The following is a 26,535-nucleotide window of genomic DNA, read 5'->3' as shown; positions in this document are numbered from 1 at the left end:
GTTGGAAATCATAAAACAAGAACACATCCTCATTTATTTGCATCTGACCCTCCTAGAAACCAGTAAAGGAAGGTGGGCAATAATATGCCATTCAGCCAGAGTGGCAGAGCCCTGGAGAATGGCCTGCGGGTTCCTGGGACCCTGTGGCTTCCTGACATCTCTCAGTCTGAGTGGTGAGAGGCTGCAAATAGCTCTTGTCCCTACCCACAGCAACAGGGGGTAGGTGGAGGTGACCAGGGCCCTGCCCCTTCTTACCTCTCTGGGAAACATACATTTCTTTTTTTTTTTTTTTTTTGAGACGGAGTCTCGCGCTGTCGCCCAGGCTGGAGTGCAGTGGCCCGATCTCAGCTCACTGCAACCTCCGCCTCCCAGGTTTACGCCATTTTCCTGCCTCAGCCTCCCGAGTAGCTGGGACTACAGGCGCCCGCCACCTCGCCCGGCTAGTTTTTTGTATTTTTTAGTAGAGACGGGGTTTCACCGGGTTAGCCAGGATGGTCTCCATCTCCTGACCTCGTGATCCACCCGTCTCGGCCTCCCAAAGTGCTGGGATTACAGGCTTGAGCCACCACGCCCGGCGGAAACATACATTTCTAATCGGGCAGCAGAAACTGGCATGACAGGAAGGGACCAGTGCCCTTTCTCACCCAGACCTTCTCCCTCTCAGGCACAGGACTGCCCACCTGAGTGGCTGCTGCTGGTACAGTTTCTTGGCTGAACTCCCAAGAAATCTATGTGCAAGCCAGCTGTTTACAAGACCCCTGGCCTCAATTTCTTCTGTAAAAGAGAGACAGCAAACACTCTGGGCACAGGCAAAGGAGCTGGAGACGTTCCAACTATGTTCTCTGCAAGCCCAGAGCCATCTCTCCCGGGGCTTGTCCTGGTTACACCTTCCTGGCACTGCAGATGTTTCTCGGGCCCCTTTGCCTGGGCCACCTTCCCATTCATTCTCTGCTCAGTCTTCTGGGGGATTCTCACCTAAAACCGTGATTTTTTTTAAAAACGTGGAAGCAGCCCAGCTACCTTTCTGCTCATGTTTCTCTTGGCAACCACCAGAGGCAGCCGTAAGTCCACGGACACAGAAGGACACCTTGCTTGAACTAGGGAGCCACTCTACTCACGCCTGTGCATTTGGAGTCAAAGGGATTTCTCCTGGAGGAGACAGACTGGGAACCTGTTTATTTTATTTTGAGAAAAGTGTTCCACATAAGCAGGGCTGGGTTGGATTCATGAGCCCCGGGCTCAGAAGGGCACCAGCTTGGTTGAAACTCTGCTGTCCTTGTTTCAAAATTCTTAATAGCTTTGGAATAAGAAGCCCCCTACTTTGTTACTTTCTTTCTTTTTTTTCTCCTGAGAAGTACGTTCTTTTACTCCTCCTCCTCCTTTCTTCTTCTTCTTCTTCTTTTTTTTTTTTTGAGAGTCTCACTCTGTCACCCAGGCTGGAGTGCAGTGGTGCGATCTTGGTTCACCGCAACCTCCGCCTCCCGGGCTCAAGCTATTCTCCTGCCTCAGCCTCCCAAGTAGCTGGGTTTACAGGCGTGCACCACCACGCCCGGTTAATTTTTGTATTTTTAGTGGAGACGGGGTTTCACCATGTTGGGCAGGCTGGTCTTGAAGTCCTGACCTACGGTGATCTGCCCATCTTGGCCTCCCAAAGTGCTAGAAGCCCCCTATTTTCATTTTGCACTGGGCCCTACAAATTATGTAGTCAGTCCTGCCCACAAGTACCCAACATCTGGTGGATTTCCTGTTAAGAAGATGATACTTTTGCTTCATCCACACGCTAAGCAGTGGGCACAGAAGGGTTTCTCTCCTGCAGCGCACCACCTGGGCCTGTCTGCCATGGCTCGGGACCCTGCCGTGTCAGAGTCTGCACAAGTCCAGGTCAGGACCCCACCCATGCTGAGGTGTTGCCCACCAGCTCTCAGAGGTAAATATCTTCTTGGGAAGCCATGTTCATGGCAGGCCCTGGCCCTAGGCCATAAGTTTTGGAGCAGGAAAGCCCTGGTTCCTGGAATTATCAAAAGCTTTTGTGGGGTGGGGGGCCCCACTTCTCACCCTCCAGCATCACTGAATTCCCTGGCATTTCATCAGCTTCTCTGAATCATCTGACCATTGCTTCATTTTTGTTGGTAGGAGAAAAACAAACAGCAGAAAGTTAAAACATTAGTGCTTGCTTCCGTGAACAAAAATAGAGTCTCCCGTCTCCTTTTAATTTTTTTTTTTTTTTTGGTCCTGAGAAGTAAAGCTATTTGCAGATGGATTAAATGTTCCTTCTGAGATCCTGCCCCTGAAACTGCCGACCTCACTGTGACTGTACGTGTGTGTGTGCGCGTGTGTGTGTGTGTGTGTTTTGGGGGTGGAGGAGTGAGGGGCGGTGCGCACACATCCAAAGAAGTGCGTCTGCGTGCATTTGGTAAAAGAGAGTCCTTTGTCCCGACGGTAAGCCTGGAGAACATGACTGGCGGCCCTCTGGTATGCAGCACACCTGTGCAGAGGAGCAGCCCAGGTGGGGGAGGGAAGGGAGAGGTGTTGGCGGCTGCAGCCCTGCACCCTTGTAGGGGGTCACACCTTCTCCTTTCTTCTCCTTTGAGCCATGTCTCCATCGCCCCTTTGTTTTGGCTTACACCTCCAAATACCAGGGAAGCCTTTGTGTGCGTGTGTGTGTGTGTGTGTGTGTGTGTGTGTGTGTGTGAGAGAGAGAGAGAGAGCCTCAGTAATGCCAATTTGTACACAGACTGCAAGAAAATAGAAAAGGAAGCGAGGAAGGAGCAGGAGGACTGATGTTCCCAGGGTCTCCCCAGCCCCCCCGCCCACCACGCGTCGCCCACCTTTGCAGGCCTTCCGGTGGCTGATGGGCTTGCCCATGTCGCGGTAGTAGCCCTCCTTGCAGTAGTGGCAGTGGCGGCCGGCGGTGTTGTGGCGACAGTTGAGGCAGACACCTCCGCTCTTGCGCCCCGAAAGCTTGTAGAGCTCCATGTTGAAGCGGCAGCGCCGGGCATGCAGGTTGCAGTTGCAGGCTGCAGGGGAAGACAGAGAGAGGTGTCAGCCGCAGGGGTGCGGGGAGGACAGGCACCTATGGGCACCGAAGGAAACCCCACCCCTCAACTGCTCCCTTCTCCACTAGCACAGCCAGGCAGGCCGACTTGGGCTCCAGGAGCTCCTCCTCGGCTCCTCCTGTTTATACCCATAAGCATGTATTGGGCACGTAACAGTACCACGGCTGAGGTTCTCCCAAAATTCATATGTTGAAGCCGTGACCCCCAGTACCTCAGAATGTGACTGTATTTAGAGATAGAGTCTTAAAACAAGGCCCTCAGAGTGGGCCCTACACCAGTATGACTGTGTCTTTGTAAGAAGAGGAGATGAGGACACAGAGGGACACAGGGAAGCATGTGCACAGAGGAGAGATCCCGTGAGGACGTTGCCAGAGGGCAGCCATCTGCAAGCCACGCAGAAAGGCCTCCAGAGCAACCAACCCTGCCGACACCTTGATCTTGGACTTCCAGGCTCCAGAACTAGGAGAAGTAAACGTCTAGCATTTCAGCCCACAGCCCGTGGCACTTTGTTGTAGCAGCTGAGCAAACTACTGAGGCTCCTGCCACCAGCCCGGCCTCCCCTTCCCCCTCCTCTTCGTCCACTGAGGACTCTGGGGCCTGCACACCATCATTCTTCCTACCTCAACGTGGCTGGCTTCCGGAGGCTGCCCAGCCCTGCTCTGGGGAGAGGACCCCCACATCGTCCACGATGGCTCTGCTCCACCTGTTCCCTCCCCACGAGCATTGCCCAGGACTCAGCTCCCTTTCCCCGCCCACCCCCACGCCCTCCTGGTCTGTCTCCTTCAACACTCATCATCTCTGTGCTCCCAACTCCCAAATCAGTATTTCCAGTTCCAGTTCTGGGGTCTCCACTCGAACCCAGAGTCACCTCCCCGACATCATTCACTCCTTACCATCCTGCCCTCAGGTTCCCTGTGGCTTGAGCTGAACCTCGCAGGCTCCCCTCTGCATAATCAGCAGAAGCAGGATTTCTTTTTGTTTGTTGGTTGTTATTTGTGAGATGGGAATCTTTCTCTGTCACCCAGGCTGGAGTGCAGTGGCCCGATCTCAGCTCACTGCAACCTCTGCCTCCCGGGTTCAAGTGACTCTCCTGCCTCAGCCTCCTCAGTAGCTGGGATTACGGGTGCGCACCACCACGCCTGACTAATTTTTGTATTTTTAGTAGAGACGGGGTTTCACCATGTTGGTCAGACTGGTCTTGAACTCCTGACCTTGTGATCCTCCCACCTTAGCCTCCCAAAGTGCTGGGCTGAAAGCCATGAGCAACCACACTCAGCCCAGAGCAGGATTTCTAAGCACCAACCTGAGGGCGTCCATTGGGATCAAGTTGAAAGCACTCAGCATGGCCTTCAGGGCTCCAAATAAGCTGGTCCTGCCTCGTCCTCCAGCCCCTCACTCTTTATGCTCCAGCGATTCCAAACTTTGGTCTGTTTCTAGAGCCATGTGCGAGGACCCCTCACCTGCCTCTCTGGAGCTTTGGACATGCTGTTCCCTTCCTCCCAGGACACCCCTGTTTTATCTGGCTGCCTCCTTCTCATACCCCAGGTCTTGGTTCCAATGTTACTTCCCAGCCCCGCTCCACCCCACAAGCCTGGCATGGGCACCCAGCATGGCCTCACACAGCTTTCCTTGCGCCACATCACGATTGCCTGTCACCTGCCTTCTTCTTTAGGCTTCCAACCCCAGGGTTACTCCAGCACAGGTCTAGCCTCTTCTTGTTCACTCTACAACATGGTTTCATGCTCAGTGTGTTCTAAATCACATTTGATGGAATTTCTGAAGAAATACATGTTGGGATTTTTGCTTTGTTTTTTGTTTGAGGCAGGGTCTCACTCTGTTGCCCAGGCTGGAGTGCAATGGCATGGATCTTGGCTCACTGAGTCCTCTGTCTCCCGGGCTCATGAGATCCTCCCGACCTCAGCCTCCCGAGTAGCTGGGACCACAGGCATGTGACACCATGCCCAGCTAATTTTTTTGTATTTTTTGTAGAACCAGGGTTTCACCATGTTGCACCACCACGCCTGACTAATTTTTGTATTTTTAGTAGAGACAGGGTTTCACCATGTTGGTCAGACTGGTCTTGAACTCCTGGGCTCAAGAGATCTGCCTGTTTTGGTCTCCCAACGTGCTGGGATTACAGGCGTGAGCCACCACACCCAACCTAAGAAATATATATTTAATTCATGCACTCGATAAACAAAAGCAGGAAGAGAAAGGAATACACTCCTATTTCCACCAACCACAGTTGCTGCAGAGATCTTTCCTTTTAGGCTTTAATTAACATTTGTTCAGTTGTGGAGCTATTTAATTCTTTCCTACAGACACGGAAAACATAGATCATATTTTTATACATCTAGTTTTGTGGGGTTTTTTTTTTTTCATAATAATGAACATTTCCTCGTGTCAAATACTGTTCTTCACGATGTTTAAAAGTCGCCTGGGCTGGGCATGGTGGCTCACACCTGTAATCCCAGCACTTTGGGAGGCCGAGGTGGGCAGATCTCTTGGAGTCAGGAGTTTGAGACCAGCCTGGCCAATATGGTGAAACCTCATCTCTACTAAAAAATACAAAAATTAGCCAGGCATGGTGGTTTGCACCTGTAATCCCAGCTACTTGGGAGGCTGAGGCAGGAGAATCTCTTGAATCTGGGAGGTGGAGGTTGCCATAAGCCACCACTGTACCCCAGTCTGAGCCACTGAGTGAGACCCTATCTCACAAAAATTAAAAACCAAAAAATAAAAGTCGTCTGGCACTGCATTGTATGCTATGCATAGTGGACCCCTTGGAGTCGGAAGTGGAGGCATTTAAAAGAAGGACCTCCCAGGGTTGGACAGCTATAGGCCGTTTCCCATTTTTCACTATTATAAATGTTAACTACCTTTGAACGTAAAGGTAACCACCTTGAACCACCTTTGAACATACATATTTGTGCTCTGCTCTGATGAGTGTTGTAGCGCAAATTTCTCTAGATGGAATTACTGGGTTGAATTTTGAATCCACATGTTTTTATATTTTTATTACTTACTTTTTTTTTTTTTTTTTTTGAGACGGAGTCTTGTTCTGTAGCCCAGGCTGGAGTGCAGTGGCATGATCTCGGCTCACTGCAACCTCCGCCTCCCACGTTCACGCGATTCTCCTGCCTCAGCCTCCCGAACAGCTGGGATTACAGGCACCTGCCACTGCACCTGACTAATTTTTTGTATTTTTAGTAGAGATGAGGTTTCACTACGCTGGCCAGACTGATCTCGAACTCCTGACCTTGTGATCTGCCCACCTCAGCCTCTCAAAGTGCTGGGATTACAGGCATGAGCCATCACGCCCGGCCCTTCTACATGTTTTTAACATTGGCTCCAAACCGCCAAACTGCCCTCAAGAGAGGCTGTATGGCTTATACTCCCACCAGCAGGATATGAGAGCTCCTATTTTACCACATGCTTGAAAATAATAATATGCATTTGGTATCAGCATTCTTTTTTAAAAATCTTGGCCAATTGGTCTGAGAGAAAACACACACACACACACACACACACACGATTTTAATTTGCGTGTCTTTGATTACTAGGAAGGTTGGACATTTCCCCATGTATTGTTTTTCTATTTATATTTCTTTTTTGTGCATTGCCTGTTCATGCCATTTGCCCAGTTTTCAAATAAGGTGGATTTTTTTTCATGCTGTCTAGTGATCTTATGTGGGAGGATTAAACATCATTTGTCTTTTCCGCCATATAAGCTATAAATATTTTTAACAGTTTCTCATTCACATGTTACTTTAATTTGTGATCTTTAGAAAAACATGTGCCTCTTTAATTTTTCTCTCTGATGTTAGGACAAGCTTCTTTAAGTGCTCTTCCTAGAGTCACTGCCAAGTCACTCACCCATTAGTCATTCCATTTACAAATAGAGGTGGACAGGGCTCTAGAGAAAGCAGTGGGGGGTGCTAGAGAAAAGACAGCTCCTACCCTGAAATCTGAAAGCAGCCAGAAGCCAAATTAGACCAGGGGATGAGTCCCAGAGCCTTGCTAAGTGTCCTCCAGCAAGTGTCCCCAGGGCTGAGTTCAACCAGGTGCAAAGTAAGAGGCTGCAGCTGCACCTTGCCCTCCCATAGACGCTGTCACGCCTGCGCACACTCACTCTCTTTGGACTCACTCTGCCAGACAAGGGTGACAGGGGCCTGCTCAGAGAGGGGAAATGACCAACCAGCCCAGGACCACAGAGCCAGTAAATGGGGGGTCCAGGATGGGAACCCAGGCCTTCTGGCTCCTGGTTCACTGGCTCAGAGGAAAGGACCCTTATCACTGGAAGTAACAGCTGGCCTAGACTACAGTCAGAATCTAGATCTTTGTTACAAGCACAGAAATCACAGGACCTGGAACACCTGCCTGGGGACAGGGTTCTGGAAGGATCACCCGGGCCTCACTTCCTCAGGCCTCCCTTGTACCAGGAAAGGCCTGGTAACAGCATCATCCCATCCTTCTTGGAGGCAAACGTCCTCCTTCTGCATTTCTCAGCAGGGGCTGCCCTAACCTCTGAGCCCCGTCTGGGAGCTCAACCTCCACTTTTCCCACCCTAAGAGGAAGCTGGGGGCTGGTAGCTCTCTTCCATATGCACCTTATGCCAACAAAAGGTTTTTCCTAAACAACTGGTCACACAAAAGAAAACTCTGAGGCGAACATCAAAAGGCAGGGGTCCCTTCCCTCCCCTTCTTCTTGGAGCTGTCAAGAGACATCAAGTGGCAAATGCCCATGCTCAGACTTCTGCAAAGTATTTTACAGCTTGTTTTCTTTTCTCTTTGTTTTATTTTCTCTGCACAGATGGAAAAATGCACTGGGCGAAGCAGCTCACATCTGGATCCCTCAGCTCCACAGAGAGGCGTCACCCAACTCCCGGCCTGTCCCCAGTCCCTTCCTCGGAGAGACACCTTAATCCTTCATGCCTTCCTGTTTATCTCCTGCATCTCTTGGAGGCAAAAATATTGGGTATTAGTTTCATTATCAGATTTCAAGGCAGGGAGGAAAGGGCAGCTTTGTGAGAACAGAGAGGTCAGCCCAGAGAAAAGGGGATTGGGGGCGGCAGAGACACTCTGAGGGACCAGCAGGGGCAAGAACAGAAGCCCTGCCTAGACCTTTGAGGTTCTGCCTCTTATCCAGGGGTACCCCAGCCACCCAAAGACACCCCAAGCTTTGTGCCCCTCTTTGGCTATCATGTGAGGATCACCAAGGATACATCACATGTGGCTGCATTTCAGACCCAGGGCATAACGAGGGTAAGGAAGGTAGGAGGGGGAGAGGCGCCACTTTCCAACCAGAAACCCAGTAGGGAGAGAGGCCCAAGAGGTGGGTTCCTATTTTCTTCCCCCATCAAAAAGTCCTCTAAGTCCTATTTCAACACATGCCTGTGGCCACTCCTTACCTCTCAACATTCCTGCCTTTCTGCCCCTCTCCCTCTCCCACCAACCTGGAAATGCCCAACCCCTTCTCACTCCCCCAGGTCAGATCAATTCAGTGCATATTCACAGTGCTCTAGCTATGTGCCCAGTTCTGTGCTACAGGCTATGTGAGATACACAGGTGGACAATGCACTCTCAACTATCCATGGGTTCCCCATCTAATGGAGGGAACAAACTCATGTCAGAAAATTATCTGATCAAGTGGGACTAATCTCTCGTTAACTGTGTTGGTTTCTTGAGGAAGGGATAGTGTTTGCTCTTATATCCTCCAGCCCACAGAAAGCCTTCATTCATTTTTGTTGTGAAAATGAGAGAGAGAAAGCAAACAAGAGAGAAGATGGATGGATGGATGGATGAATGAATGGAAGGATGAAAAGGTGGATTAATGGACGGATGGATAGATGGAGAGGGGGAGGGATGGATGGATGGAGTTGATAGGTAGGTGGATGGAAGGATGGATGGATGTATGAATGGAAGGATGAATGGATGCATGGAATGGATGGATAGATAAATGGGCAGACAGATGCATGGATGGATGGATGCATGGATGGATGGATGCATGAATGCATGGATGGATGGATGGATAGATGGATGAATAGAGGGATGAAAAGGTGGATGGATGGACAGATGAATAGATGGAGGGAGGGAGGGATGGATGGATGGATGGATAGATGGATGGATGGATGGATGGATCGAGTTGATAGGTAGGTGGGTGGATGAATGGGTGGATGGCATGAATGGAAGGATGAATGGATGCATGAAATGGATGGATAGATAAGTGGGTAGACAGATGCATGGATGGATGGATGGATGGATGGATGGATGGATGGATGGATGGATGGATGGGTAGGTGGGCAGGTAGACAGGCAAACAGGAATGTATAGAGACAGTTAGATAGTTAGACAGGTAGGGCAGACAGAGGATTTACTGCCTGAACCACTCCCTGACAAGGCGTGGCCTTGTGACATCTGATTGTTGCTTTCAACTACTTTAACTCATCAATTTATCCTCTGTCTGCTCAAGTAGACTGCTGTGCTTCAGAGAGAAAAACCCACATCTAAGTCCCCTGGACCCTTTCTGGAACTCTGAGTAGTGCCCTTGCCCACAGAGACTGAATCTGTATCCATTGCTTTTGATGAATTTACCAAACCATAGGTGTTGGCCCGCCCCAAAAGGCCCCTGACGAACTCACTCTCAATCCTGTCAGGACTACACCAGGCCCAGAAAGCATCTAGCTGTCATTGGTGAGCAGTTTCCAGACCATGTCTCTCAGGGACTCTGGTCCTGACTCCCCCAGACTTCACATGGCCCAGGGGCTTCTCACTGGGGCAAGAAGGCCATTTGGTGATGGGTCTCCTCAGAGACTCTGGTCTGGGCCCCCCCAGTACCCCCACGGCAGCCCTCCAGCAAACAGGATCACCATGTCCTCTCCCTTTCAGAGTGGTTCTCTTGAGAAGACTGACCATGTTATCTCTGTAGCATAATAGCTGAATTCTCCAAAAAAATAAAAATTAAAAAAAAAAAAAAAAAAAAAAACTCACATAGGCACCATCATAGGCTGGAGGCCCCAGCCGTTGGCTGCCTGCGCACTGGGACAGGCACTCCTGTCAGATCTGTCATGACTGTTGACACATTTCCACATGTCCAGGCCACATGAGCAGGTTGGGGCATGGCAAAAACTTGCAGGGCTAGGGGCGGGCGCTGCTTCCTTCACCAGCTCCTCTGCTAGGTAAGTCCATGGCTGCTGGGTAAGGACCAGGAGACCTACTCAGCATGTGCAATTCACAAATTCCCTGAGGGAGATGGGGCAGTGGTTCTCAACCAGTGGCAATTTTGTCCCCCACTGGACATTTGGCAATGTCTACGGACATTTTTCGTATCACGACTGGGGAGGGAGGGGCTGTTTGCATCCAGGGCATAGAAACCAGAGAGGTTGCTAAACTTCCTACAATACACAGGACAGTCCCCCCCAAACGGAGTCTGCCAAATGTCCACGGTGTTGAGTTTGAGAATTCCTGGGTTAGGGAGATCATGACGCCCGCCGCCTCTGGGGTATGTAAATATTTATTCCCCACAGCCTAAGATGCTGTCCTCTAAGTGCAAACTCTGAGGCTTAGAAAGCTGCGCCAGGAGGGCCAGGCGCGGTGGCTCACGCCTGTAATCCCAGCACTTTGGGAAGCCAAGGCGGGCGGATCACCTGAGGTCAGGAGTTTGAGACCAGCCTGACCAACATGGAGAAACCCTGTCTCTACTAAAAAATACAAAATTAGCCGGGCGTGGTGGTGGGCGCCTGTAATCCCAGCTACTCGAGAGGATGAGGCAGGAGAATCACTTGAACCTGGGAGGCAGAGGTCGCGGTGAGCCAAGATCATGCCATCGCATTCCAGCCTGGGCAACAAAAGCGAAACTCCACAAAGGAAAGGAGAGGAGAGGGCAGGGGAGGAAAGCTGCTCCAGGAGGTGACTGTCATTAACTCCTTCAACAAAGCTTTGACTGAAGCCTTTAAAAGGGCCAGGTGCTGGTGTGACAGACGCAGGCAAGATGGAGTCCTGTACCAGGGTGCTTCCTGTCTCAGGGGGAAGTGGACAGTGGTCTAGTAATTGCACTGTTTTCAACGGTGACCAGAGCTGTCAAGACTAACACTCAAGGAGGCCGTTCTTCTGAATCTCTCTGGAACAATGGGGAGAGGACAGGGCCTGAGGAAAGTCAGGCATATTCTGCCAGCACTGCCCCAACCATAACGTGCCTGCGGTCACCTGGGGATCCTGTGCAAATGCGGACTCTGATGGGGAGGGATGGAACTGAAACTCAACGGAAAAGAAACCAGTTGGGACATGACCCACTGTGTGGACAGAGAGCCTCTGCAGGGAGGTGAAGGGAGGTTTGACTGCAGGGGTCTGTGATGGGGCAGTGGGCAGAAGCCTGGTTTCAAGAGAAACTTCTCCTTAAATGACTGGTTCAGAATCATAAAAATACTTGAGAGTTATTTTTAAGACTTTGAGGTAGTCTGTATTTCCTTTATTACTTTGCTGCTCCATTTGGTATGCTATTTATTTAGAAATTGTTCAACTCTTGTTTATAAATTTTAGGTATTCCGCCCCCAGTGTGTTTTCCTGAGCCCCATTTTCAGCGTCTCCTGAAATGGCTGGGTTGAGCAACCCTGGCTGCCCACACACCTAACTCCTGCCCACACCTGGGAATCATTCTGAGCCAACCTCGCAAAGGGCTCCTTTAGGGAAAGGGGCCGAGGCAGGACTGGGCCAGGCATTTCTGGGACTCACAGTCCTTTGTGTCTACAGATGAGTTGGGCATAAGAGAAACGATCATACACGTACATACATTTATAAAACAATCCAAGCCCAGACTTCGGTTTTACTTCACTATTAGCAGATCTGGTAGGGCGTGAATTTATCGAAGCATTCAACAAGTATTTACTGAGCCCCTACTTGGTGCAGTCTGGGCACCATGCAAGGTGCTGGGGACGTCACAGTGAGCAGAACAGCCATGGTCCCTGCCCTGGCAGGGTCGGTGGAGATACTGGGCATGCTAAAGTCTGGTTAATGCTGCTGCCGCTGTGGCTTCACTCCTAGGTCCACCACTATCCCCCAAACACAGGCTTAAAGTTCGTCACTGGAGACATCAGCCAGCCGGACACAACGCAGCAGTGACCAGCCAGAGGGAGTCACGAGACTGGACGACCCCTACGAGGACCGTGAGGACATCACACAGGAGTAGTTGGTTCCACTCAAGGCTCTAGGGTTTGCACTCATTGAGGATGCCTCGTTTCAACCATTTAAAAAACCACTGACAAACCTCTCCTAGATACGGCCAGAAGAACTGCACAACTCGCTTGTGTGGAAGAAAAGTCAACACAGAGTCAGTCCACGCTGGGTATGAGAGCCAGGCGAGGTAAGGATGTCTCATGGGACTCTCTGGAGTCCCAGAGACCATGTGAGGGAAGATGTGGCACTTCAAGATGCCACAAGGACGCCCAACAGGACGCGCTTCTGCCTGACTGCCCATTCGTTGCTTCATTCAACAAACGTGAACGGAGACTTTGGAAGCGCCCAGCTCTGAGTGGGAAGCACGCCTGCCATAGGGCTGGCGTTGCTGCATTTTCCTCTCTCAACAGACCACGGCCCCCTCTTCCTTCTCTTGAGCTGTGGTTATTAATTCAAGCAGCTACCACACCCCTCTCAAGGCCCCAACCTGTGATGCTTCTCCAGCCTGGGTGCACAGATTTACCAGCATTCCCTCCTAAGACACAGGGAGCTGAGACAACCCCCGGAGTTTTTCTTTTTTTGAGACGGAGTCTTGCTCTGTCGCCAGGCTGGAGGGCAGTGGCAGGATCTCGGCTCACTGCAATCTCTGCCTCCCAGGTTCAAGCGATTCTCCTGCCTCAGCCTCCCAAGTAGCTGGGATTACAGGTACCCGCCACCACACCTGGCTAATTTTTTTGTATTTTTAGTACAGACGGGGTTTCACCATGTTGCCCAGATTGATCTTAAACTCCTGACCTTAGGTGACCTGCCTGCCTAACTGCAACCTCTGCCTCCCTGGTTCAAGCGATTCTCCTGCCTCAGCCTCCTGAGTAGCTGGGATTACAGGCGCCCACCACCACGCCCGGATAATTTTTTTAGTAAAGACAGGGTTTCACCATGTGGGCCAGGCTAGTCTCGAACTCCTGACCTCAGATGATCCACCCGCCTAGGCCTCCCAAAGTGCTTGAATTACAGGCATGAACCACCGTGCGTGGCCGCCCCCCAGAGTTTCTGACTCTGAGGCTGTACGTGGGGCATGATGATGGGCACCTCACAAGCTCCCAGGTGGTGCTGACGCTGCCCATCTAAGGGCCATACTTTGAGAACCACTAGTCTAGATCACGAGGAGGAGAAAAAAGCTACCGGAAGACAAGAACCTAGAATCTCACAGTGTAGAGAGGCAGGGCGTAGGCGAGTGTAACTATTACTAACCAAGATCAAACACAATGGCTACACAATGGCTACAACCTCACAAGCAAGCGAGAGGAAAGAGAGCTTGGGCCTGATGTGGGAAGCCTGGACTCTAGCTCTGGCTCCACGACTCCCCCAGGTATGTGACCCTCGAAAGCCCATGGGGCCCCTCTGAGCCCATTCTCCCATCTGAAAAATGAAGACATCTGGGTCTGATGATTTCTAGGTTCTTTTCTGGCCCTAAAAGTCTAACTCATGATACTCAAAACTCCTGCAGGGTAGGGGACAGATCACAGACTCACATCAGCATGGAGGCCTTTGGGAGGGGACCCTGGAGTTCAGAAGTGGGGTGCTCCAGGCTAGGTAATGCTGTAAAGAAGCCTCAGGGTGGGACTGGATCAAGCAGGTGACAGGGCTGTGGAAAGGGCACTCAGACCACCTCCAGGCAGCAGGTAGATCACAGCTGGGACTCGCCATGGCCCTGGGGTGGTGGTGACAGGATCCTGCAGGCTTCTCCCTTGCTGCAAGTGGAGGTATGGGAGCCTTTCCAGGGAAACCATCAGAGGGGTGTAGCCCACAGGACTGATGACCACCTGGGTCTTTCAGAGAGAATGGGTGTGCAGGATCCTCTCCAGGGAACTGGGCAGAGGAAACGACTTTGGGGGAGAAGAAAGGAGTCTATCCTTTGGGCATGTGGTGGCATAGCAGGGGGATTTAGCAGAGGGCAATGAGCAAGAGTGTGTCCAGTGTTGGTTCCTGCCGGTGGGTTCGTGGTCTCGTTCACTTCAAGAATGAAGCCGTGGACCTTGCCGGTGAGTGTTACAGCTCTTAAAGGTGGCACGGACCCAAAGAGTAAGCAGCAGCAAGATTCACTGTGAAGAGCAAAAGAACAAAGCTTCCACCCTGCAGAACAGGACCGAGTGGGTTGCCACTGCTGGCTGGGGTGGGGGGTGGCCAGCTTTTATTCCCTTATTTGTTCCAGCTCATGTTCCATTTCTGTCCTATCAGAGTGCCCTTTTGTCAATCCCCCCCCGTGATTGGCTACTTTTAGGCTCATTGGTGTGTTTTACAGAGCACTGATTGGTGCATTTTACAGAGTGCTGGTTGGTGCATTTTACAGAGTGCTGATTGGTGCGTTTTACAGAGCACTGATTGGTGCGTTTTACAGAGCGCTGGTTGGTGCATTTTACAGAGCACTGATTGGTGCGTTTTACAGAGCGCTGATTGGTGCATTTTACAATCCTCTTTCTAGCTACAGAGCGAGCACCCATTGGGGCGTTTTACAATCCTCTTGTAAGACAGAAGAGTTTTCCAATTCCCCACTGGGCCCTGGAAGTCCAGCTGGCTTCACCTCTCAATAGGGACCCTCCGTGGTCAGCCTTGGAGGCCCCTGAAGCCAAGTTCTCCCAGAGAGGAGCCCACACACTTCTCTTAAGTCTCTCTTTCAGAAACAGGCCTGCGGGGCCACGCCATTTCGTTTTTAGGGTCCAATTTGAAAACAAAATTTCTGTCCACCCTCCTTTCCCCCTCCCCCCACCACCTGTGCTTTATCTCTGATACCAGAAATGCCGTGGAAGAGGGGTGGATCAAGGTGGTAAGAAAAATGAAGGAAAGTGGGAAGCGTTTTGGAACCTCAGTGCCTGGACTCACAGTCGGAGTGGGATGGGAGGCTGGAGTTCCTGGCCTGCCAAAGACAGGCTTAAGATGGTTTCTGATAAAGTCCCGGGAGATAAGTGGCCTGTGTTTGTCCAGGGCTTAGGGAGCTTTAGCCAAGTCTGAACACAAAGGGGCCTTCTGTCAACAGTCCTTCAGGCCACTAATAGGGCTGAATAAACACTACAGTAACAAGTTCTTCACACCTGTGGGGCTTGGGAAAGGCCCCAGCCCCTTTGTCAAGACGTCAGACAAAAGGGCTGCTAGGAGTTTGCCTCCCGCCCCGCAGCCAGACCCTCTTGGGCTTCTAGGGGAAGGGACTGGGGTGGGGGGCAGATAAGTCTTAAGTCCGGTGAGTCCTGTCTCCTTCTTCAAGCAGAAATGTCCAGGGGAGACCAACTGATCAAACAGGCTGGCGGTGAACAGACAGGAGAGGGCATTTCGTGGGGTTTGGGATCAGGGCCACGGGCAGGATTAAGCACACGGAGGTCACAGGCTCAGCTCTCCAAAAACCACAGCCTAGGCCCTGTGGCTCTTTCTCCCGCTGTGCCGGGCACCCAGCCCCCCCCACAGTGGACAGCGGGGGCCATCCCCCAAATCTGCTTGACCTTGTCGTCATTTTTTCCACTGTCTTTTTTTTTTTTTTTCTCTGTAAACATCTTAGCCTTTTCTATCCCCTGTCCTTTTTTGGCTGCCATGCCTCCCCCTAAGGCTTTGAAACAATCCCTTCCTAATGAACATCTCCCAGGCCCTTGCTGCAAAAGAATCACTCAGGGCTCCTCCCGTACAAACATCCTCCTCTCTGCCTGCCCCGCGGGCCAGCCCCTCTCTTGGAGGAAATGCCGAGGAGGCTTCGGTAAGCCCTGAGCAGTCATCAGTTCTTTGTCTGCTGCGTTCCTCAGATCCTCCCTCCACGTTCCAGTCCGAGCCTCTGCCCCAGGCAGCGGGTGGGTGCTCTCCCTACCACCTCCTTTGGGGATTTCAGCCCGGCCCTCTATGTGCCCTGCGCACCTCTACGCCTTCTCCACCTCCAACCAGCCCTCCACTCCAAACCCCTCTTCAGACATTCCCCTCATTTGTCACTGCCCTGTTCTGGAACCTTCCATGGCTGCCCACTGTCTATGAGATGCAAACTTTCTTGCCTGTCAGGACAAAAACAGTTTCACAATGGAGGTCCAGAGACTGGAGGTCTTGCTCCTTACTTCCTTATTTATTTATTATGTATTCTTTGAGACGGGATTTCACACTCTTGTCGCCCAGGCTGGAGTGCAGTGGCGTGATCTCAGCTCACTGCAACCTCTGCCTCCAAGTTCAAGCGATTCTCCTGCCTCAGCCTCCCAAGTAGCTGAAGATTACAGGCGCCCACCACCATGCCCAGCTAATTTTTGTATTTTTAGTAGAGACGGGGTTTCACCGTGTTGGCCAGGGTGGTCTCAAACTCCTGGCCAAGTGATTCACCCTCCTTGGCCTCCCAAAGTGCTGGGATTACAGGTGTGTGCCACCATGCCTGGCTAATTTTTGCGTTTTTAGTAGAGATGGGGTTTCACCATGTTGGCCAGGCTGGTCTTGAACTCCTACCTCAAGTGATCCACCCTCCTCAGCCTCCCAAAGCGCTGGGACTACAGGTGTGCGCCACAGCACCTTGCCCTGCTCCTTCCTTACAATAGGACCCTGCATGAAACCTCACCCCATCCCACCCACTCCTCTCCAAGCTCCAGATCTATCAGCAAAAGAAGGAAGGGGGACAGTGTTCTAAGGGCAAATCCAGGGTCTTGGGGCTGGTGCAGCCTTCCAGGGTTTCCTAGTTTACCCTCTTGTAGAAGAAGAGATAAGAAAAACAAGGTCCCAAGAAGCAAAGAGATGTTGCCAGGGACCTGGCAATCGTTAATGGTGACTAACTTTTCACCAAACTAATTCAGAGCTCTTTCCAGACCCCCAGCAGCACGGTGAGGGTGACATGGTCTCAGGCAGAAAGAAGCCTGATAAAACCCTGTGGCTGCTGGAATTCATTCCTGAAGGCAGAGAAGTTTCAAACTGGAAGAGGCTGTCTGAGCAAAGTTCTCCCGGAAGCTTTTGTTGCCATGAAATTCTCTTTGCTCTGTGACTTGTCCGCCCTGCCCAGGTGTCTGGTTAGCAGCTCGGGGGGTGGCGGCAGGGTGTGTGTGTGTTGAGGGGGGGTTCCCTCCAATCTCTCTTCCCCAGAGGTGGTGCACACACTCCCTGTGCTTTATGAAATGGACACATGAGGGCTGCTTTGCCAGCCAAGCCGGCCAAGCCTGGCTCCTGGCTCCCTGGAGGCATTTCCCATCTGTAATGGCTCCCGTCTCTAAGCCAGGCACTTGCCAGGCTGGATTCAAGGCGGGACTCCAGGGCAGTGGGAGAGGTTGGCGCAAGGGACGCTTAATGACTTGCAGTTGATTTTGTTCTCCTGACACCAAGCAGCAAAACATGCAATTCCCGGGACACTTTCCACAGCCCTTTGTTCCCCACTACCCCCATGGGCTGTATCCCTCCCTGCTTGACATTTATTTAATTCATCTGTTTAGTTAACTTTGACTTGGGTTGTAAGCTCCAGAGACCAGCCCAGACTGCAGCCAGAACTATTGCAGGGTTCGATACTGCACACCAGACCCCCGTGTGACCAACGATCGAGCTTCCTGCTCGTGAACAGGGACAGGGTAAAACCAGGGTCTCAATCTGCACACCGGACCCCCATGTGCCCAAAAGAAACCAGTGTCCCAATGGGCCACTCCAGGACAACACCAAAACGCCTTCTCAGTTTCCTAATTCACTCTCCAAGTAAACTCAGGTTGCCAGGTTGAGCAAATAAAAATACAGAACACCCAGTTAAATCTGAATATCTGAATTGCACGAATCATTTTTAGTAAAAGTATGTCCCAAGACTGGCATGGCAGCGCTCCCTCCAGCACACACCAGATCCCTATCCAGCTTGTGCTGTGCCTAAGATGTATGATTTCACGCAACGGTTTTTTTTTTTATCAACGGCCACTCTAATGTCCTCAGACTCCACAATTTCTAGAAGAGGTTAAAAGGGCTCCTCAACTCAACAGGTCCAGGAGAGAAGAGTCCTGTGTGGGTTTTTCTTAACTCAAAGGGTTGTCTGATTCTTTAGTTCCTATTTGCTTAGCACCAGCTTGTCCCTCCCTATCATTTCCCTCTCTCAATCTGCTAAACAAGAACAGAAATTCTGTACCCAGGAGCACGTGGAGATTCACGGGAAGGGAAAAGACCCTGTCCATCGGATGACCCAGAAACTGCTTTCCAGTTGCAGGGCCGTCAATGCCAAGCAGACAGACCATGCCCCCTGCCCCTACCCAGCCTCTCAAGAGACCCTGTCACTCGCTAGCATGCCCCGACTTCACATGCAAAGATCGCCATGTGGAACCAATCACACTCCAGTTCCAGGAGACACAAGGGGGAGGAAGGCAAGTATGGTCAGAGTGCCCCCAAATCTCTACCCAGACAAAGCCATTTTCATCGTGATATGCTTCGTGGTGAAAATGATCCAAATCTGAACCCCAATTCTGAATCCAGTTATTTTAATCAAACCACTAGGTACAATTCATTTAGAGCTCAGTAAAGTGTCTATGAGATTATAATGAAAGATTTTAGGTGGCCTACCATCAAACAGAGGATAAGACAGGGAATAGCAGATTCCAGCTGGCCAGAGGAGCTAGAATGGGCCACCCCTGGGAGAGAGTCATTTTGCCATCTCTGGAGACGTTCAAATAGAGTAATACGGTACAGGAGACTCTGGCTCTGGGGAGGAGGTGGAACTAGACGGATCAAGTCCCTTCCAACTCGGAGAGCCTTAGAAGACACACTTTCCTCCTCTGGGATGTCAGATCCTTACAGGTTTGAGGCTAGCATTGGCCTTGCTAATATTCTTTTTTGAGACGGAGTCTCGCTCTGTCGCCCAGGCTGAAGTGCAGTGGTTCGATCTCAGCTCAGTGCAAGCTCTGCCTACGGGTTCATGCCATTCTCCTGCCTCAGCCTCCCTAGTAGCTGGGACTACAGGTGCCCGCCACTATGCCTGGCTAATTTTCTTTCTTTCTTTTTTTTTTTTTTTTTGTAGTTTTAGTAGAGACGGGGTTTTACCATGTTAGCCAGGATGGTCTTGATCTCCTGACCTTGTGACCCGCCCGCCTCGGCCTCCCAAATGGCCTTGCTAATATTCTTACACATGAGCTAGTGGGAGGGATGTCCAGTCTGCAAATGACCCTGAGTCCTTGCGGGGAGGGACTGTGCATGCACGTGGGAAGGAGAAGGGCAGTAGAGCTTCCCTGTGGGCAAATGTGGGAAGAATCCAAATGGTCCTTCTGGAACGATGTCCTGAGTTATCTGGTACAGCCAGGGAAAACAGCCTGGGGACAACTACAAGCTCTTCCTCGTGGAGAGATAGTGGCTCTGCAGCTGAACGTCTTCTGAACAGGCCTTTGGGGTTCAAAAGCTTTAGGGCAGACTGATCTTCCACAGAGAAGTACCAAGACAGCTGTCTATGGCCAACATCTCCACACTGATGCTGAAATACCAGCTACTGAGTATTTTGGACATCTCCTCCACATATGGGGACAATAAACGACCTCAGTGGCTTGCTGGCTCTGAAACTCCCAGGCAAGAATCCAACAAGGGACTGACCAGGAAAGGAGAGTCCTGCGGTGAATTGGCCCCTTCACTTTCCTCCTTCAAATTGTTTTGAAAGCCAATAGCACGGGCCAAATCCCTCGCTCACTAGCAGTCAGAGACATTGTCCCGCCTCCCTCTGTCTCAACACCCAGAGGGCACGGCTGCCAGGAGCCTCCGGGTGTGTCTAAAGACCTAGAGGTCCCCTCCAGCCCTGGTCACCAGCAGAAGGCGATGGGAGGTAGGAGTGCATTGGCTGCTTGTTTCAGGACTGAGGACCAAGCAAGGTGGTCCTCTCCTTGACACCTCACCCCCAAATTGGGCCGAGAAGGAGTGAGGGACTTCTGGGAGCTCTAAGAAAGAAAATGCAGAGAACAATGAGATGAGCAGAGGGCAGGAGGTGGGAGCTGAGGACAGCCTTCAAAGCTGGGGTGGTTCACACCTGCCACTTCCACTCAGCCACCGTAACAGTGACACATGACTCGCCTGGAGCAGTCTCTGTGCACCAGGCACCCCTGGGTCATTATGCTTCAAACCTCCTCATGAACCCTGGATCCTAGTGTCTCCTCCCTGCACCTTACTCAGCTGTTTCCCTCCTGTCTCTGTCCATACATGCCTGCACCACCACTGAAGGCATGGCAGGAAGAGAACTGATGGATGTGCTTGAAAGGGCACGAGGGCCTCGCAAGGGTCTCCCACACCCTAGACAGCTCAAGCTGCCCAACGTGTGACTCGTAAGAAACAGTCTCCTTATCTTCTTCCAGCCCGCAAAGGCTTGGATGGAAAATGAATACAAACACATCTGTTCTTCTAAACACTCCACGCTTTGTTTGTTTGGTTTTTTTGTTTTTTTGTTTTTTTGAGACAGAGTCTTGCTCTGTGCCCCAGGCTAGAGTGCAGTGGCTGATCTCAGCTCACTGCAACCTCTGCCTCCTGGGTTCAGGTGATTCTTCTGGCTCAGCCTCCCGAGTAGCTGGGACTACAGGTGCCCAACACCACGCCCGGCTAAATTTTGTATTTTTTATAGAGACAGGGTTTTGCCATGTTGGCCAGGATGGTCTCGGAATCCTGGCCTCAGGTGATCCACTCACCTCGGCCTCCCAAAGTGCTGGGATTACAGGCGTGAGCCACTGCGCCTGGCCAACACCCCACACTTTACAACTGTACTTTCATCTCATTAAAAGAAGCCAGAACATAAAAAAAGATGGAGACGCTGAGGGCTGAACAGACACTGGGTGAGGATGGCACTCTCATCCCCATTTCGCAGATGAGAATGTCGAGGCCCTGGCTGGGCTCACACAGTTCACGGGAGTGACAGGGACTGGACACCTGGCCCACTCTGCTCAGAAGCCTGGCCCTTTCTTCTCCCCCAGCTGCAAATGGGGCGGTGGGGGATTAGTTCTCCCCAGACCTCCACCCTGTGACTCCGTCGGTTTTGTGACCAGAATAGCTCTATTTAAGATACACACTGGGCCGGCTGGGGGCTGTTTTATGACATTAGTTCCCCTCAGGTAGTCTTTGAAAATGTTTTCCTTACCCTAAAATTAGGGGGCTTGGGAACCAGACAGGTTCCTAGTACAAGTCGGGGTTGGAGGGAACCCACATGTGAACGCCCCACATGTCTTGGCCCTGGTGCTCCTGGCTGCTGTGGATGTGGCTCATTCCCCGGGCGTCCTCTGTAATTCCACAGTAATGTGGATTTAATTGTCCCCAAAGCAGGCCATTCGTCCTTTATTGTGCAGTAAATTTCCCTCCAGAGTTCGGATTTCATGCGCCTGCCTCAGCTGGGGAGCCGGCCAGCCTTGGGGGGAGGCGCACTGTCCTCGACACCGGTGCCCCCCTCCACCTTCTGGCCCTCCCTGGACCTGGAGCTGGAGACAGCTGTGGGGCACAGACCACAGACCAGTGTGTCTGCCTCCTTCAGTGTGCCTCTCCAGGGGGTCCTGGGGTCCCTCCCACTCTTGAGGAGTCAGGGACACTGGTCTGTGGTTCTGTCTGGAAAGCAAATTAATTTGACAAATGCAAACAGGCTGAAACAGTGGGATTCATTAGGCAGGAGTTGGACCGCATTTCCTCCATGTGCTTGCTTGTTTTGTCAGCAAACCCCACTGAGGTAGGGAGGCAGGGGAGAGCGGTGCTAAGAGGGGGCCTCTTCCAGCCTTCCATCCACCTGTGCGGCCTGCGCCAGTCACCCAATCTCTCCTTGTCCTCTTTGCTATGCAGTGAAAGAACAGTAATTACAAGCACCCTCTTATCAGATGAGATAAGGGCCATAAAATACTTAGCCCAGGGCCCACACCCTCTGGGAACCTCAGCCTCAGCTTCAGTACAACTTGGAGGTGACAAAGGGGAGCCAAGAGCTGATGCAGGAGTTAAAATCCTGTGTGTCTCAGGCTAGCACTGTGCACTTGACCTTGGGTATATTTGGTCACCCCTATGCCTCAGCTTCCTTATCTAGGAATAAGGACAGTAATGGTGCCCAGCTGTCAACAGCGGTTGATCCAGGGGAACGGCAGCTGACGTTACGATGGTCACTCCTGACAGCTACGGGAGACCTACTAGATGCTGGACACATGCGGCTATAGGAGGGTCTGTGCACTGGATGGGTTCATTATGGGGAGATGGATATAAAACAAGGTAACAGCTGGGCGCGGTGGCTCATGCCTGTAATCCCAGCACTTTGGGAGGTCGAGATGGGTGGATCACCTGAGGTTAGAAGTTCGAGACTGGCCTGGCCAACATGGTGAAACCCTGTCTCTACTAAAAACACAAAGATTAGCTGGGCGTGGTGGTGTGCGCCTATAATTCCAGCTACTCGGGAGGTTGAGGCAGGAGAATCGCTTGAACCCAGGAGGTGGACTTGCAGTGGGCCGAGACTGTGCCATTGCACTCCAGCCTGGGCAACAAGAGTGAAACTCCATCTCAAAAAAAAAAAAAGAAAGCAGGTAACGGTGTATTTAGGATCCCATGCCAGGGGAACATCACAAACAGGGTGACCCAGGGGAGACCCTCGGCCTCTGCAGACCTCAGTCCCTGAGGAAGTAAAGCTAGCTCATTGCAAAGGGATCTCCCAGTTAAGACAGACTGTTTTAGCACAGGTGTGACATGGTTTGACCCATATCCACCATTTTAAGAGATTCTTATTGTGACAACCTCTCCTTCCCAGAACCGAAACCACCTAGAATGCAGTCAAGGACCACACAGAAGGAAGGACACCTCTCTGAGAAGCCAAAACAGTTGTCACCAGCAGAGTCCCATCCCTAGACTGTCCTTACTCTCTGTTTACACGGAATTCAGGAGAGAGAGCCACAATTTGATCATGAGGTAGAAGACAGAGAAGGCAATGCAAAAACCAAAAAGAGCACGGCAAAGTGAAGATGCTGGAGAAGGTGCAGGCGGCCTGGCATGTCTCAACATTCCCCTGTTGCAGGCAAATAAAACAGCTGAGATATATGGGATGGAGGGCATGATGGAGTCCCTAGAGATGGTGCCATGTAGCCCTTACATTACAGCCCAGCAAAATGCACCCCCGTGAGCTCCCAGGGGATCCCTCTCCCCACCCAGGGCTCAGGCCGGTGCCCCTCGTGCCAAGCTCCTGCCTCCCAGCTTCCTGGCCATGCCTCTGCTTTCTCTCCACTCCTCCCCTTGCTGCCATTCAACAGCATCCACTTGAATAAACAAACCAGGGCCCCGGGCTCTGGAGTCTGTGGCCCTTTATCGCTACCTTTTTATCCTCTACTCCCGTCCAGACAGACAGCCCTTCCACAAAGCTACATAGGGCAGATGGACACTTCCAGAAAACCATGACCACCAGTCTCCCCAGATAACCGCCCTTCACCCCTCATCACCTCCAGGTCTTAGCCCATCTGTCACTTCCCAGCGAGGCTTGCCCTGACCATGCCACTTAAAACACCAAACCCACACCCTCCTCTGCTTCCCTTTTCTTCACTGCACATAACCTCTTAGAGTGTATGTGTACTTTAAATATTGATTGTATTACATCACCTAACGGCAGACACGGACTTTACGTATTGATTTCATTATATCAGCTTGTAGCATCTACATACTTTACATACTGATTTTGTTGGTTGTATTATAGCACATGCATACTTCCTATACTAATTTATCTACTGTGCTTCTCTCATCTAGAATGTAAGCTCCATAAGGGCAGACTTTTTGGTTGGCTGGTTGGCTGGTTGGTTGGTTGGTTCACAGATTAACCCCAGGGCCTAGAGGAGTGCCTGGCACATAGTAGGTACCCAGTAATATCTGTTAAGTCCATGAATGAATAAATCGATCCTTGAGATTTGTCACTTTCACCCACCTCCCTATTTCAAACCTTCCCTGCCCTCTTCAAACCTCCACCCACCCCCTAACATCTTCCTTCTCCAGGTCCACACTCCAAAGGTGTGTCCTTACCTCCTATTCTCAGAAGAAAAGGAAGCGGCCAGACAAGAACCCCGGCCACCTGCTGCTGGCTAAGCCTGAGCCTCCTGGTGAAGGTGTGGCCAGCAGCAGGTTGCATGCGTCCACTGTGTAAGATGTGCAGCAGGTTGTACATCTTCTCTGCCAGCATACCTTTCTTCCCCGATTTAGGCCTATTCCTCCAACTGTTAGTTTGTTTCCTGAGATGAAATCTGGTTCTGTCGCCCAGGCTGGAGTGCAATGGCACGATCTCAGCTCACTGCAACCTCCACCTCCCAGGTTCAAACGATTCTCCCACCTCAGCCTCTCTAGTAGCTGGGATTACAGGGGCCCACCACCACGCCCAGCTAATTTTTGTAGTTTTAGTAGAGACGGGTTTCACCATGTTGGCCAGGCTGGTCTTGAACTCCTGACCTCAAGTTATCTGCCTGCCTCAGCTTCCCAAAGTGCTGGGATTACAGGCGTGGGCCACTGCGCCCAGCCCCAACTGTGTTTTGGGTCTGATCCCCTCTTGCCTCTTCAGGAAACATAAACCATCACCTCTTCCTTCTCTCTTACGCATACAGCCTCTTCCTCTTGTCCTCTTTCATCCCAACTCCTATCCTAGTTAACACGCTCAGACTGCTCACCTCTTTGCAAGGCCTCCTCCAACCCCACGTCTCCCTAGGTACTGTCTCTCCCCAGCTTCCATGGTTCTGTCTTCCACTCACTTTTCCGCCCACTCAGGTGTGCCTTCTTTGCCCCGTTGCCCCTCGGCAGGCTGGACGGGGTTCACCGCAACTCTTCCGCAGCTCTCTCTTCCTTTGACTTTCCTGGCAGCACATATGCCTGGTTTTCCTCCTCCAGGGCTGCCTCCCTTTCATGTTTGCCCTTCTCTCCCCACTCATTAAAGCTGGCGTTCTTCCAGCTGCACTTGGGCCTTCTCTCCTCTTACTTCGCTATCTCCCTCGGTAATCTCCCCCAATTCAATGATCTGTCTTCTCAGGGAGAAATGACTCCCAAATTTATATCTCCAGTCCCCAATTCTTCTTTGAGCTTCTGATGTGTCTATCCAACCACCCACCCCACATCTCAGATTGCTCAAAAGCACTTCAAACTTAATGGTGTCTAAGATCAAAGCCATGATATTCCCTCCCAAATCCAGTTGTCTTCCAGGAAACGATGCTTTCATCTACCCACACGTGCAAGCTGGAAATCCACAGTCACCACTGTCACCGCCCACTCCCCTGACCCCATTACCTAATCAATCCATCACCAAGTGCTGCTTACTTTTAATTCTCTCCCAAATCTCGCTACTTCTTTCCCTAGTCCAAGTCACCATCATCTTCAACTGGCACAGGGGTCACAAACGTGGGCTTTCAGCCTGCCTGACAGCTGGCTGGTGGTAATGAATTCTAGGGAGGGACCACCTTTTCCCTCCTGTGCAGGACAAAGGTCAGAACGCACTGGTCTCTTCACTCTCCCCTCCTGCATGACAGGTTCATTTCTCACTGGCCCTTACGTCGAGAGTGCAGTCCTTTAGGGTTGAGATTTTGCGTGGCCATCTCCTGTTGGACTTCCCACTGGGGGTGGGGGAAGCCCTGCCTTTATCTCTGGCCTCCTGAGTCCCATAAGCTGTCAAACAGGGGCTCACTGTCGTAGGGGTCTGACCCACACCTGCACACGCACATCTGGCTTCGGTACTTGGTCACCTCCATGAACTTTGCTTTTGCTTTGGGGAACTCAACAGATGCCAGCTCAGGGGTGCAGTTATTAATTTCAAGTTTATGTTTTTGTTTATTTTTCAAATAGTTCAGCCTGTGCTTTGCTTCTGTTGTTTTCAGAGGCAAAGCACCCATTCTGCCACAGCACCAGGGCAGGGGGTGCAGAGACTGCACTGCAGGTAACACCATTCATACTTTAGAGCTCCTGCTCTGTGCCACGGTCCTCACAATGACCTCTGCCTTTCCTGGTGGCCCAGAGCACACACAGCTCACACCACCCGACAGTCTTTCAGGAGCAAACAGCTCTCCTAGGTAACCTGACAACTGGTGTATGTCTGCTGGCTTCAACTCTCCAGTGTGGCCACCACTTATTAAACTGCAGCTAACAACTCATTTGCAGGTCATGAGACCAGTTTAGTGAATCGTGGATAGTATTAAAAAAAAATAGAAGCAAACTGAAAGTATAAGAGTGGACCACAGAGTAAGGGTTGATTAAACTTTTACTTTGGATAGACGGATAAATGAATGGATGATGGACGGATGGACGGATGGATGATGGATTGATGAATGGATGGATGATGGATGGATGAATAGATGAGTGGATGACGGATGGATGGATGATTGAATGGATGGATGGATGAATAAAGGATGGATG

The 26,535-nt window shown here is 51.3% G+C and overlaps 1 protein-coding gene across 1 annotated transcript in view; it reads right to left on the bottom strand.

Annotated features, from left to right (window-relative positions):
• Positions 1–26,535, bottom strand: part of NTN1 (netrin 1) — a 227,817-nt gene that overhangs the window by 74,617 nt on the left and 126,665 nt on the right. The window contains exon 3 of the mRNA XM_023190889.3: positions 2,829–3,017. Within this exon, the coding sequence (XP_023046657.1) occupies positions 2,829–3,017 (189 nt within the window). The remainder of the gene's footprint in view (positions 1–2,828; positions 3,018–26,535) is intronic.

Source organism: Piliocolobus tephrosceles, chromosome 16 (genome assembly GCF_002776525.5).
Source record: "Piliocolobus tephrosceles isolate RC106 chromosome 16, ASM277652v3, whole genome shotgun sequence".
NCBI lineage: Eukaryota > Metazoa > Chordata > Mammalia > Primates > Cercopithecidae > Piliocolobus > Piliocolobus tephrosceles.
This window is presented reverse-complemented; position numbering and strand designations above follow the sequence as displayed.